This window comes from Phyllostomus discolor, chromosome 12 (genome assembly GCF_004126475.2).
Source record: "Phyllostomus discolor isolate MPI-MPIP mPhyDis1 chromosome 12, mPhyDis1.pri.v3, whole genome shotgun sequence".
In the NCBI taxonomy this organism is placed as follows: domain Eukaryota; kingdom Metazoa; phylum Chordata; class Mammalia; order Chiroptera; family Phyllostomidae; genus Phyllostomus; species Phyllostomus discolor.
The window spans coordinates 75,900,555-75,914,852 of NC_040914.2; the positions used below are offsets into that span (position 1 = coordinate 75,900,555).

Genomic DNA, 14,298 nt, shown 5'->3' on the forward strand with positions numbered 1-14,298 from the left:
ACAAGATGCTTCTTCTTTGGGGGTTATTTTTCTTTCAACTTAGTTGATTAAAAATTATTGTCTTCTTTCAAATATCATTTAGCTACAGGCTCCTCTAAGAAAAATGGCCTCCGATGACAGACAGCTGTGCTGGAGCCACCCAGATCTCCCAATCAGCTCTTCCCAAAGTCTCGGCCAAATCTGAGCAGCTGCACAGCTGGGCCTGGTGTGTTCGTGTGAAAGGACCGGGCGGACAGGCCCTGCAGCCTCCGTGAGGTTGCCGCGGGCCAGCTGTGGCACTCAGCTGGCTCTTCAGCCCCGACCGAGGAGCTGACAGCTAGACTGCGCCCAGAATGCCAGAAAAGGACTCAGGCTGCCCAAGTACCCAAGGCAGTCACCAAAATACGAAGTTAATGCCGGAACGCCTTGCCCTTCTACCCAACACAGCCGTGCTAACCAGCCAGGCTCTGTGCCAATACCCACTGGCCTCTCCCCGATGACCAGGGCTCCTATGGGCCCCGCAAGGCCCTGAGCCCGGAGAGAGGTTCTGGCAGGCAGCTGTGGCGGCCAGGCTACTGCAAGAGAAGAGCGTCTTATTTCTCATCAGCCTGCAAGAGCCCATTTCCCCTCTGGATCCTTCCAGGTCACACAGGTCACACCCATGGGAGCTGGCAGGGGCTGAGCCTCACGAGAAGGTAAAGGCAAGGTGGGAGGAGGGGCACACCAGCCCGGTCCTTCCCCTGAAGCCGGGGCCCACGTCCTGCTCTGCCAGAGGCAAGCATTCCCACTTGTTTTTCTTAAACAGGGAATGAATAGGATGTTGGCCCCAATACTGAAAACTAAGATCCTACATTCATTGTTGAGAAGATATTTAAGATAAAAGAATGCACCAGGTGGTAATTCAAAGCCCAGTTTTGACCCCAATTATACAAATGAAAAGTGGTCTCTTGCCACCCCTCTTGGAGCAGGCACCAGCCAGTGTGTGAGCATGCCATGGCGCCACGACTTCTGCCGGGAGGGACCCCGCTCCCACGGCAGGCGCTACGCAGCAGCGCTACGTGGGGACAGTGGGGAGCTGCCCTCTGCCTTTCCTTCTGTCACTTGGCAAACGACAGCCTTGAGCCCAAGGGGAGAGGAACAGAGGATGGCTCCACCACCTCCTCCCCAACCAGGCTAAGGGAGCGGTCCTGAAGCTTCGGGTGCACTCATCACCAAGAGAGCCCCAAAACAGCCAATGGCAGGAAGGGGTGGACCCGCCCAGCCAAGAGCTATTTTACTTTACATATACTAAGAAAACTTGTGCAGGTGGTTGCAGGGCTACTCCTGATGATTTTTAGCAAAAAGTCAACCTCCAGGTTGATGCCACACAGTCAACTGGAATATTTATCCCCGGCTTTTGTAGAAGGGAAACCCCCACAAAGCACAAATGTCCCAGTTTTAGTAGAACAGAAATGTGCTTCCTGTGGGCACCTCACATTCAAAGTGCTGCCTGCTGTGTGGGTGGCCCCCCTCAGCCTGGCCCTGAGCTGCAGGCCCCACCAGGGCTTTGGGGCTGCAGGGCCACACAGAAGACAACCTTGGCAGGGGCCTCGTTCCAAGTCCAGTTTATTTTGAATGATACCAGTGATGCCGGGGAAGACAACCTCCCTCAGTTTAGCTGCTGGCCCAGCCTGGTGGCTCATGCAGAGTCGTCAAAGAAAGCCCTTGCCATGGCGTGGGCGACCTTCAGGACTCTCTTCTCCTTCGCTTCTGGCCCAGCGCCATCTTGGGCAAGCCTCACCCAGTACTGCTCGGTCCTGGACAGGTAGTCTGCAAACTGCTCACCAGGCGTCACCAAGGGATGCTGCGGCTCTTTCGTGGGGAAGAAGAAGAAGAAGCACGTTCAGCTGAGGAGGCAGGCCCGGACCAGGTGGTGCAGGCCACCCGCTCGCCGCCCAGCGGAGCGAACGCACTCGCACTGCCTTACGGAAACGCCGCCAACTGGCGCCGCTCGAACAACAAGCTGCTCCCACGTGCTCCAGGTGCGAATGTCTCGTTAAAAAACGCAGGCCTCCCTCCGAGCGTATCTATCTACAAAGCAGTCCCACTCTCACACACTCACCCCCGTCCTCCTCGCCGCTGTCCTCATCCTCCTCGTCCTCCTCATCGGCCTCGTCCTCCTCTCCGCCCTCAGCGCCCTCGGCCGCGTCGCTGTCCTCATCCGAGTCGGTCTCCTCCAGCCACTCCTGAGTGTCTTCGGAGCACAGTGAACATCGTCTGAGTGTCGGTGCACCCAGAGCCGGGGGACCAGGGCCAGGAGCTCCTGGGGATCCCCCTTCTCAATGAAGAAACTCGACCTGAAAGCAAGCCGCCTGCCCCCCACCCCGCCCATGTCACAACAGTTTTTCCTGGACCCTAACAGAGGTGGTGAGGATGAGACCGGCAATACCAGAAAACCCGTCTCAGAGTTTTCTCCACCCTCACTTTGCTGTAAGAAACAAATCCTTCACCAGCCGTTTTATACCTTCTCCTACATGTGTGGATTTTAACTTAATTTTTAGCCTCAGATCTCAAAGAAGTGAGTAGTGACTCAAGAACTGAGCACTCTATTGCTGGCCCTGTGTACCACACTGTGGTACAGTGTGAACGTGAAGGAACACGGCAGCTCGGATCAGAGAGCAAACGGGGCCAGGAGGTTCAGGTCACAGATGGGAAAGGGGCTGCCGGGTCTGTCCACATGTGCACAGCAGGCTGCTGACAATGGGAAGAATTCACAGGTAAACGTGCTTTGCAACTGTGCACCTTCAAGCAGTGCCGGAGAGGTCTGAGGCTCACGGGAGTGGTGTCAGGAGTGAGCCTGCGTCCTGGGAGGTAACCAGCCCGCTGCCCCAGTGCCCGGAGTAGGACGGGTGTGCAGAGGAGCGGCCTCCTCTCTGTGGCCAGGGCCTGCCCTCACGTGAACAGCCAGAGAGCACATGGCCCGCCGGCACCGGGTGGACCTGGGTGGCACACGTGATGAAGACGCTCTCACCCCAACCTGAGGAAGCGCTTACCCCACGACAGCTCACCTGGATCCGCCTCCACCAGGACCGTCCACTCGTCCATCTTATGCAGGTCAAGGCAGTACAAGTCGCTGAGGGTGACCTGGCGGCTGCCGGCCTCAAACATGCCGCCATAGAGGTAGAGACGGCTGTGCTTCACAGCCAGCATGGCGTTGGAGCGGGGACAGGGTTCCACCGAGGAGCCGCCCGCTTCCTCAGGGCTGTCGTCCTCACCCAACTGTGGCTGTTCTGACGGGCCTGGGGCAGCGAGCACCTGCTTAATGGTGACCACAGTCCCATCCTCTGAGACCACCTCTCTGACCACCTCCAGCGGTGCCTGGGCACTGGCCTCTGCACACTCCTGCTGGTCAGCACCCTCAGGCCCTGCTTTCGTGGCCCGCCTGCGCTTCCTCTTCTCCAGCTTCGGTCCCTGTTGACAGAAAGCAGGACAGCCCCCTATAGCACTAGACGGGGGCCTGCAAGCTCCAGAGTGTATGGGGAGCACCAACCACCCCTCGTGCTGGCAGACAGCTGGAGGGCTGTGCCCCCATTCCACTGGCTGGGGGGGGCGCCTCTACCCCGTGTCACCCCCTAGACGAGGTGGGAGAGGGTAGTGAGTGCAGGATCAGGCCCTCACGCTCACCCAGCTCTCAGCAGAGGCACCGAGGCCTCGTCTCTGCCAAAAGGATGGCCGTCCTCCCTCGGCCTTGGGCCCTCACCACACCAGCTGGAGATCCAAGGCCCCTGGGGGTCCCATTACTGGGACAGGGACCATGTGTGCCTCTCTGGTGCCACAGCAGGGACAGAGGTGACCAGTTCCCTGCTTCCAGTGACAGCTCACAGAGCCACACAGAAGGACCTGGGGACCTGGGTGTCCCAACACCTGGCCTGGGAGGCGGAACCCAGCTGACAAGACCACACATCCTCTGCCCAGTGCACCTACGAAGGTGACAGCCAGGTGCCCCGTGTGAGGCCTTATGTCTGGTGCACAGCACACCACGGCAACTGCTTTGGAGCCCAACTCTACCTTTATCTGTCCCTCAAACCAGCGGTTCTTGGTGGCATCATAGAAGTGCAGGTCGTTGAGGAAGTCGCCCTCCAGGCTCTCCTCCTCTTCCTCATCACAGACACCCCCAAAGAGCAGCGTCTGGTGGTTTGGTGCCACGGCCACGGAAAAGCCAGACCTGGGGGTGGGCTTGGCACCTGAAGGGTTAATCCGGGTCCACACCCATCTGCCTGTCACAGGAGAGCGGGAACAGAGGTAAGATGCAGGGATGGAAAGGCACCAAGAGCCAGCCAATCGCATGAATGTTCCCAGAACCCCCAGTACTAGGATAGATGAAAAAAATGCAGGACTGTGGCTAAAAATACACAAAATCTTGCTCCCTCGGTAGAAAAAACAAAACACAATTCAATAACCCACCCCAAGTTTAATTCTCCCTGAAGTTTAGTTTATACTGAACTTCAATACAAGGGTCACCTTTTTCACAAACCCTTCAAACACTGCCCCCTGGGGGCACTTTCCAGCTGTGCATGGGGCCAGGCGTGAGACAGGGTGTGGAGGGGGGCACCTTCCAGCCCTGGAGGGAGGCAGGGATGAGGTACTGCGTGGAGGTGGGCAGGCCGGCCCAGTGCTGGGAGAAGCCCTCGCTGCAGCCTGGCCTCCATGAGGGCCCTCACTCCATCCTCCCTCACCCCTGCGCAGGCTGCAGGGTCGTGGCTGCATGCCTACGGGCCCTCCTACAGGCAACACCACCTTATTGTCCTCCCTCTGGCTTGTGTCTCATTTCTGTGATCACCCTCAAAATGTAACCTAGTGTAAAATGTGGGGGTCAATTTTCCACCACGTCTTGAAAAGGGAAGTGAGCTATTCCCTCTAACAAACATTAAAAAAAGCTTAACAGAAGTAGCAAACATTCTACTGTGTCCTGCCCACGTGTCCTCCATCGGTGCACAGCACAGGGTGACTCCAGGCTGCGCCCATCAGTGGGCTCTGGGATCGTCTCATTGCCACCAGCACTGTAGTGCTGGGAGAAGACAGAAAAGGACACACATCAGAGTGCCCTGCACACAGCCAGGTAAGACATACTTGCGTGCCACCTACGTGCGGGCACGCGTCAGCTCATCGTACACCACGTCCCTCTCACCAGGACTCAAGGTCCCGATGGCCAGGACACTGGGGGCAACACACAAGCTTGGGGCCTCCCTCTCTGGAACATAATCCAGCCTTCAAGTTCAAGTCCACTGAGGTATAAACTGAGCAAGTTGCCACATGGCTCTAAACCTACGTTCCCACTTGAAAGTACAGATGTCCTCATCAGTCATGCAGTAAGCTGGCACCTGAGAGGTGCCTAGGTAGGAATATTTCTAAAGCCTTGGCTCGGATTTTAAAGCAGAAAAGAGATGAAGGTATTCTGTAGAACAATCCCTCCTCTTACAGAAGACAGACCTCACAGGGAGATGAAATAATGCACTAGAGGTCATAAAGCGGGCCTAGATCATCCTGGATCCCTTGGGTCCAGTCCAGTCATCACAAGACCTGGGTCACACAAAGGAACCACGACCTTGCTTTTTGTACAGGAGCTTCCAAAAGTGACCACTGGGGACGTCAGCCCCACAGTAAGCGTTCCAGAAGTCTACAACCTAACAGCAGTCACTCGATCCTGAGCAAGAATGAGAGAAATGACCAGAAAGCTGTGGCTCCCGCTCTCTGCGAAGGGAGTTCTCGGGCTGGCAGTGCTTTCAAGCCAGCCCATCCTCAGCTCCCTCCGAGGGTGCACACTCCTCACCTGCTTCTGCTGCGCAGACATGCAGACAGCTGAGGTTATTTATGGAGTGTCCGGCCTGGCCTGCTCAGGGGCAAGGACAGTTTGTCCACAGCTCCAGGCGGCACACAGGAGGCTGACCACCAACCCCACGTCCACCAGGGCAGCTGGGCTGGTTTCTCTGCCCTGCCTTTCGTAGCAGCACGCAGGCCGCCCACGGGCCCATCCTCCCACACAGTACACGAACCTTCTCTCCCTTCCTCGGATTTCAGCAGGAACATGTCTGAATGCTGGGTGCCTTTGTCCACATCTTTCTTGACTCTCTGCAAAGGAAAAGGGGAGTCGTGTTAGAATTAGCAGGGCACCAGCCACAAGACCTAAGAGTAGATTTTAAATTTTTAAAACCTGCCATCCTAACCACCACGATCATGCCAGAAACACCCTTGTGCTCTTCCTTACCACAGCTTCCCGTGGCTTCCACAGCAACCCTGCTTTCAGTGGACGGGGGCTCTGATGGAGACCCCGTGGGGCTGCTGATCATATCACGATGCAGCTGCCCCTGCATTTCAGTCCCTGCATGTCTTCGCTTCCCATCGTTCAAATCATGTGACGCAGGCCTCGCTGCAAGGCTCAGACTGATGCTGCAGAAGCCAGCCACTACCCATGTGAAAACTGCTCCGAGCTTTTAGAACAAGCTCAGGTGTCTGAACCCAGAGTCTTTAGCTCCAAACCAGTGCTGTCAGCTGGCCAGACCAGACACCTCATTCTCCACGGCAACGTCCCCAGGCCTCACGCCGGAGCTGTCACCCAAACACTCAGCACATAATATCCTGGGTGGAAGGATCTCAGTACATCTTAACTTCTTTGTATGTGTCCTTTAAACTCCCTACTTTAACAAAATTTTAATTTCAGAGTAGTTGTACATGTACAGAAAAATTCAGAAGACGGTACCAAGGATTCCCCCCTACCCCGCACCCAGGTGCCCTACAGTTAACATGTTACATTAGTGGGGCCCATCTGTCATAATCAATGAACCAAGAGACAAACCACTATTAGCTGAGACAATTCTTTATTTAGATTTGCTTTGTTTCCCCTACAGTCCTTTTCTGCTCTAGGACACCAGGCTACACGTGGTTGTCACAGACCCTCCGGTTCCTCTGGGCCTGACAGCTTTCAGACTCGCCTTGTCTCTGACGGCCGTGGCAGTCTGAGCAGTGCGGGCCAGGTGCTCTGCAGAGTGCGGGTTTTCTGCGGACTGCACAGGGCTGTGGGGTTTCTGGGGGTGGGTCCCAGGGGTACAGACGGCACCCCTCTCATCACATCAAGGATGCATGCTGTCACCATCACTTATCACTCCCCCACCACCAACTTTCCACACTGTCCTCTTCCAGGGGACACCACCTGGAAGCCCCCACTTACAGAGAGGGAAGTCACGCTCCGCCTCTCGGAGGGCACACTGTCCACCCGATGCCTGTGGAACGCTGCACTGGAGTTCTGTCTCCTCCAATTTACCTCCTCGACCATTCGTCTGTGTCATACGGATCCGTGGTTATTGACACTGCACATCGTGCAGCAACCCAGCATCACCGCATTTTGTTGCTGATACAGTTCCAGCTTTGATGTTAATTCTCCTTTGGGAACTGTTTCAGCTGGCTCCTGGTTCCTTGGACACACCCCATCAATGTGGGTTTCTTATTAATATTTTCTTAGGATCTGGCACTACAAGATGCTCCAGACTCACCTTGTATATTTCTTGCCCTAGTCCTAGAATTGGCCACTTCATCAAGGAGTCCCGGCTCTTTTTACAGAAGGTGGTGTTAGAAACCAAGATCTGAGCACTGGGTGCGTTCACTGCTGCTGGGTGCCATTGCGTCTCGCCCCTCTCAGCTGACAAAGCCAGAAAATGTACACGCATAATGCTTTTTCTTTTAACTAATGAGCATATAATTTCTATAAGGGAGGGGGGAAACTATTCTCCTTTTGGAAACAAAACAAACAATCCAATTGTCTGTCATGTACTGGACATGTGATCTGAATATCCTAAAACCAAGGAGGTTCAACGAGAGTCACATGTGGGAAACAGCTGGAGTCTTGGGAAATGAAAACTGGTTCAAGCCAAGCCTCTCGTTTTCCTTCTGGGAATATCTGCACAATTCAAGTGATGCAATTTCTGCGTGTTACACCATTACTAAGACTAGATATTCTTCTCTTTTTCTAGCAGGTTAACACTGAGGAAATGGCTGCCACTCCGTGCCTACGCACCCTTCCGGACTGAGAGACCGAGCATTATCAGGAACTAAATTCACACCCAGAGGCCTCTCCCACTGGGAGGACAGGGAAGGAACTCAGTGACATCTCTACTTGTCATTCTTGTCACTCAAAACTCAGACAACAGCTATGCTTCAGCCAAACTCTCTCTGGCCTCGTAGTTGTCACTGCACCTGCCGACATTAGCTGTACTATTTTGCTGACAACAATTGCTTCTCAGAACCAACAAAGCTTTTATGCCAGAACACTTAAACACACCCTCTTCAAGGCCCTGATAGCCAGAGCCCTTCCTGAGGAGGGCTACTAGCTCACCCACATCCACAGCCCCCAGAGTGACCGCCAGGAACAGCTCCGGCTGGGGTGAGGATGTCACACCCTTCCAGCGGGAGCTGACCAGTTCCCAGGGCAGCATACCCCAGCAACTCTCTAACTCCTCCTTCACAGCGATTTCTTTTCTTGAGGTGTTGTGACTTCCCCCAAATCCAATCTCCTTGTTCTCAAAGAGAACAAAAAGCTGCCTTCTATTATTATTATTATTCTCTTATTATAGATCACCTGTGTCAGATTCTTTCCATTCCCTCAGATCACACTGGCTTTAACTTCACCCAGTTAGTCTTTTCACTGGATTAAACTGTACTAGAAGAGGAAACAGGATTTGCATGAATTTTTGGAGATGCCAAATTTCCACCTCACGAGTCAAAGCTCTAAGGAGGGTCCAGGCTTTCTCTAAGGATGCGCATCCTCCTCTAAGCAGCTCTGGAGACTGACGTTAATGCCACACAGCAGTGACCCAGGCCTTCACTCTGCAGAGCAGAACTATTCCTCCACTCACAATGTCTTACACAATACTAATGGAATCCAAAGACATCTGAGAGGGAGATGTGTACCAAGTGTCACAACATCAAGTTGAAAAAACCCTCAACTGTCTCTGAAACTATCCAGCATTTCTGTGAAACCCCAGAGATCAGCACCAGGCTGTACACACCACCCTCCCCCACCCCAGCCCCAGGCCGTGCCCTCACAGCCCGCACCGGAGTTCTGTACCCATGTCCTTGAACCAGCAGCTCTGGCTCCCTCAGTCTTAGACGCCAAGATGGACTCATTTCAACTGTCATGGGAAGAAGGGACACCCCAGGCTGTCCCCAGACTCCCATTTTCAGTGCATCCAGTCCTTGGAAAAGGTGGCAACAGCTCTGACGTGAGCAAAGGCCCTGCACTCCAGAGAACCAAACTCAGCACCCTCGCTCTCTGGGGCAATCCACAGTTCATGCCCAAAGGGCAGGGGAGGTTCCACAGAAAGCAGCTGCAACCTGGTCAAGATTCAAACAAAATGAACAGCCCTGAAAGAGAGAAGCCAGCTCCAAGTTACCTGCTCTCTCAGAGCCAATCAGAGCAGCCTCACAACACACCCAAACCAGGACCCGTGCTAACACAGTAAGCTCCAGCCCTGAGATCTGAGAAACAGCCACACAGCTAACAGCGAGGGCAGGAGGCCCGCCGGCCTGGCAGTTCCACTCCCAGCTAACTGGCAGGAACAGCTCGATCCGCCTGTGTGCTCAAGGCGTCCTGGCGGACAGGCGAGGATCGGCTCCAGTCCTGGCCCTCACTCACGGTTTCCCTTTCCTCCATTTCACGTAAGCTGGGGTCAACCAAAATAAACAATTCACATTTTTAAACTGCAAGTCATTATGAAACAGCACAATGAAACCTCGCACCATCCCACCAGAGACGGGAGTCGTTCCTTCGGTGTCTCCACACTGTACATGCTTCCTGCCCATCAGTCAGTCACTAATCATATCAGTTATCAGATCGACTGTGATGGTATCATAGAGTATATTCAAGTCACCCGTACGTGCTTACTAATGCCCAAAGCACAGGGGCAGTGACGCCGGCAAGGCCGATGCGCCAGCGGGAAGCCACGTTTCCGTTAAGTGAAAAGGTGAGTGTTCCTGACTTAACAAGGGAAAAGAAACCTGTAGGCTGAGGTTGCTAAGATGTACAGTAAGAACAAATCTTCTAACCATGACGCTGTAAAGAGGAACAAGAAGTTCGTGCTGCTTCTGCTGTCGTACCTCAAACTGCGAAAGTTAAGGCCACAGCACATGTAAGTTAGTTAAGGAGGAAAAGGCATTCAATTTGTGGGTGGAGGGCATGAACAGAAACACGTGCTGCAGCTGAGGACAGTGCGTGGTGCCGGAAAGCGCTGAGCCTACAGAAGGACTTCAGTGAGGAACCCCCGGACTCAGTGACACCAAGCCGTTCGCTGCGACATCACTGACTGAAAGATTCAGGAATAGGTCTGGACTGAAAAATACAAAAACGACTGAAGAGAGCGAGCGAGCATTCACAACTTTATTACAGTACATTGTTATAACTCTCTTCTTTTTTATTATGTTGTTGTTACTCTTTCACTGCATCTAATTTATAAATTAAACTCTACCATAGGTATGTGTGCAGAGGAACGACGCAGTGCACACAGGGTTTGGTATTCTCCACAGCTTCAGGCATCTGCTGGGAGTCTGAAAACACACTCCCCGCACGTGAGGAGACCACGGTACTTTCAAATGCCATGGATTCCTCTCAGCTCATGTGTCTGGAGCAGCGTGGAGGTGGCAGGCTGACTCTGTTCTTCAGCCCGCCGACATTACAGGCTGACTTCCAGCCACCCTCAGCACCTCGGCCAACTGGAGGTCAGATTCATAAAGTTGCCAGAATTTCATCCTGGTTCCCCTGAACTTACAATAGCAACGGTTTTTCAAAACCAGGCACAGTGACGGGTGAGGTCCCCAGTGGGACCATTCGTGAAACACAGAAACCACAGGGAGGCTGTTCTTTCTGACGCCTCATGATTGGAGACCCTACTTCTGCAGGCTGCTCTGAGATGATTCCAAGGCGCTGTCACTGGACAACACGCTCCACAGGTCACCAGCCCACCATGAAGGTCGCCCGGCCGCCCCCTTGCCAGGTGGTGACGCCTGGTGAGGAGGAGCTCTCCCATCAGGAGGCTCCCTGTGACAGGCGCCCACAAAAAGACGTCAGCAGACTCCTGTCACTTATGCCATGCCTGCTGCCCACTTAGACTAATCCCTTATTCATATTTCATGGAATTCACAACTCAAATTTTTCACTACTTCTGGTAAATGCTCCCCGTGAATCCAAACAGATAAGCCCCCCACTGCAAACTGAATGCCACAGGCCTGGAGTAGGTGGACTCAGATTAGCCACCCGGCTAGCTCATGTGGCGGCTGGAGAAAAGCAGGCACCAAGAACTAGGCACTATTCCAATGAAAGTCACAGCAGCTTGACAAGGTCCACTGTGTGCGCATCACCCTGGGTTACCCCACGAAGCACGCGCTGAGATAAAGCACTGGGCCTGGGCACCCCGCACAGCTCCAGCCACAGCAGTCCGCCTCTCAGGACCCTGCTGTCAGACACCTAGCTGCGGCGGGGCAGGCCACCACTGAGAAAATGCATCCGTTTTCTCTTTCCAGAACCAAGGCCGACTGCTCACTGGAGTGAGTGGGGGTATGGAAGAAGGTGGGCACAGGACACCTCCATGCCACAGCTGTCCCCAACCCCACCCCACCCCACCTCCAGCAGCCTGCTCAGCCACCAAGTCGGAGGGCCCATTTCATCCAGAGGAAGTGAGAATTAAAACCACACGAGATGGCAGACATCGACCAGAAAGGCTGCAAGTAAAATATGTGACACCAGCAAAAAGAAATGGACAAACTATGGTGTGTTACATAACAAATACTAACCAGCATGAATGTGCAATGTGGTGGAATCTCAAAACACGCTGCATGGAAGGCAGCTTCCCCTAAAGAACACATGTTGTATGACCGCGTCTGTCCGAGGTGCCAGATCAGGCAAACCGAACACACGGTGGGAGAGGCCAGGACAGTCCTTGCCCCTGGAGGGTGGTGAGGTCAGGGGGTGGCCGGGAAGGGCACAGCAACCAAGGCTCACAGGCTCACACATGTCATAACCCAAGAGCACGCACTCAAAATGTGTGCAGTTCATTGTAGGTATTTGAAAAGTTAAACAGTGACCTCTACTTAGCAATACACGCATTCTGGTGTTTGGGGGAAATGTACAGATGTCTCTGCACTTTTCGTTGAAATACATAAAAAACAATGAGTGCCTAGTAGTATAAATATGAACGAATAGGTAATAAAACAAGTATAGTAAAATGTCAACAGTGGAATCCAGGTGGGAAGATATGTAAGTATTTACTAATTCTTTCTAGTCAGTGAATGTTGGGAAAATTTTCAAAATTGGAAAAAAAAAGAGAAAGAAAAGCCCCACAATGAGATACCAGCGCACCTCTCGGGCTCGGCCCCGCCCACGCGTCAGTGAGGCTCGGGTGAGCCCGAGTGAGAGGGGGCTGGAGGGCAGGACGCTGTGAGCAGCACACGGTGTGGGGGCCGCAGCACCGGAGACCCCCCCAAGAGCTGTCCAACCTCCTGGCGTCTCCGGGCCGCACTGGAAGAAGAGTTGGCTTGGGTCGCACATTAAATACACAAACACTAACGAAAACTGATGAGGAAAAGAGAGGTTTTAAGTACATGTACGATTTTGTGTTGGGCCGCACTCACTTCCATCCTGGCCCCAGGGTGGACGCCCCTGCAACAGCGCGTGCACCCGAGGGACGTGCACAGGGACGCTCACGCCAGCAGGGGCACTGCTCGCAGGGAGAAAAGAAAAGGCCCATTCGCAGGAGAAAGGAGACACAAGTCGTGGTGTACTCTACAATGGAACGACATACAGCACGAGGCCCCCGCAACCCGAGTTACTCATACTGCCGCGTTTTTCAGGCATGTGCATTAGAACTAATGCGGCTAGAGTAGATTAACGCCATCTCTGTCCACCTCTAACTCAATAAAAAGAATCATTCATATGAAACTATATGCAGTAAGTTACTACTGGTGAAACTGAAAAGGCAGCAGACAGAAGTTACCGCACTTTCCGACACCCCACACCTTACCTGCTTCGAGTAGCCCCCGTAGACGACGATGCTGCCCTGGGGAGTGACGGACACCTGGCAGCCCGATCTGGGTGTGGGACCAGTCCCCGCTGGGGACAGCTTGCTCCACGTGAATGTGTCCAGGTTAAAGGCATACACGTCATTGTAATAGATGTAATCTCTGGTTATAATAAATAAAGTCACACAAACAAAACACAGTGACATTAAAAAGCAGACCTAATTTAAAGTTAAGTTTTCCACATTTGTACTGTCAGTTTAATTAAAATTTAAATTCATGACAGGACTGAAAGCATCTGTGAGTTTGCATTTGAAGATAAAAATAATGCTAGACCATAGAAACATAGTCATTTGTCCGGATCTGAAAGTCTTTCTAATATGAAAGTTATACCATACTTCCTTTACATAGTTTACAAAATCACCATCTTGCAAATAATTACATCAGGTTACTATGCATGTGATTTTAAGTTTAACAATGAACTACAGACCTAAAGGAATTCTCAGCACAGAGATACCTGCAGCTCGGCAAAGCGGCGAAGAGACCCTGGACTGAGTGGAGAAACAGGGCCAGGAAGGCCCGAAACTGAAAGACGCCAGAGGCTCAACTCCTTCAACTCCATCAGCACAGGCAACAACCACCAGGACCTGGCTGAGACCTTCTAGGAAGCACCTCGGCCCTGCCCTGTTTAATGCTCCTGGGATGTAAGTGACAAAGGACTCAAACCGCAGAGAAGGCCTCGCGGAGGGTGCCCCGGGTGCAGGGGAAGCAGCAGCTCTGCCCGACACGTAGAAGAATGCTGTGTCCAGACATGGGAGTTTTACAGATGGCCACAGGCCTCAGGTCAGGTTATACCCACAGAGTAACAGACACTCTCCAGCTATTCAGAAGGGAGCGCTTAGAACTGACTTTCACAAGAAGCCGTGGAGGAAGCAAACAGCTCCAACCCGATCTAAGCAACCTCTGTCCCGTACACTGCACGCTAACACTCCGAGACTGGGCTCCACAGCAGAAGGACCGCTGCGCCTGCCCGTACCCTCACACGCTGCGCAAAGCACGGCCTCTGAAACAGAACAAGCCATCTGGTGGGCGACAGGAGACCTGAACTTTCCGACTGGCAGCACGGTCAAATGCACCCTTTTGTGGGTAGAGCAGGGAGGCTTGTAGTTTTTAAAAGACGTCACCACATCCCACTGTTTCTTCAGATTTCCCACTGCAGATTTTCAGCAAAAATATACTATTCTGAACATACAGTAACTGTCAGCTGTTCTTGGGTTTTTAAAA

General features: G+C 53.1%; 1 protein-coding gene across 2 annotated transcripts in view; it reads right to left on the bottom strand.

Moving 5' to 3' along the window:
• Window positions 1-1,567: 1,567 nt before the first annotated feature.
• Window positions 1,568-14,298, bottom strand: part of KLHDC4 (kelch domain containing 4) — a 51,315-nt gene continuing 38,584 nt past the window's right edge. For both annotated transcript variants that reach the window (XM_028501743.2, XM_036012371.1), the window contains 6 exons: window positions 13,020-13,179; window positions 6,012-6,087; window positions 4,027-4,235; window positions 3,027-3,429; window positions 2,081-2,212; window positions 1,568-1,830 (listed from right to left, as the gene is read on the bottom strand). In XM_028501743.2, the coding sequence (XP_028357544.1) occupies window positions 1,658-1,830; window positions 2,081-2,212; window positions 3,027-3,429; window positions 4,027-4,235; window positions 6,012-6,087; window positions 13,020-13,179 (1,153 nt within the window). In that variant the 3' untranslated portion in view covers window positions 1,568-1,657. The remainder of the gene's footprint in view (window positions 1,831-2,080; window positions 2,213-3,026; window positions 3,430-4,026; window positions 4,236-6,011; window positions 6,088-13,019; window positions 13,180-14,298) is intronic.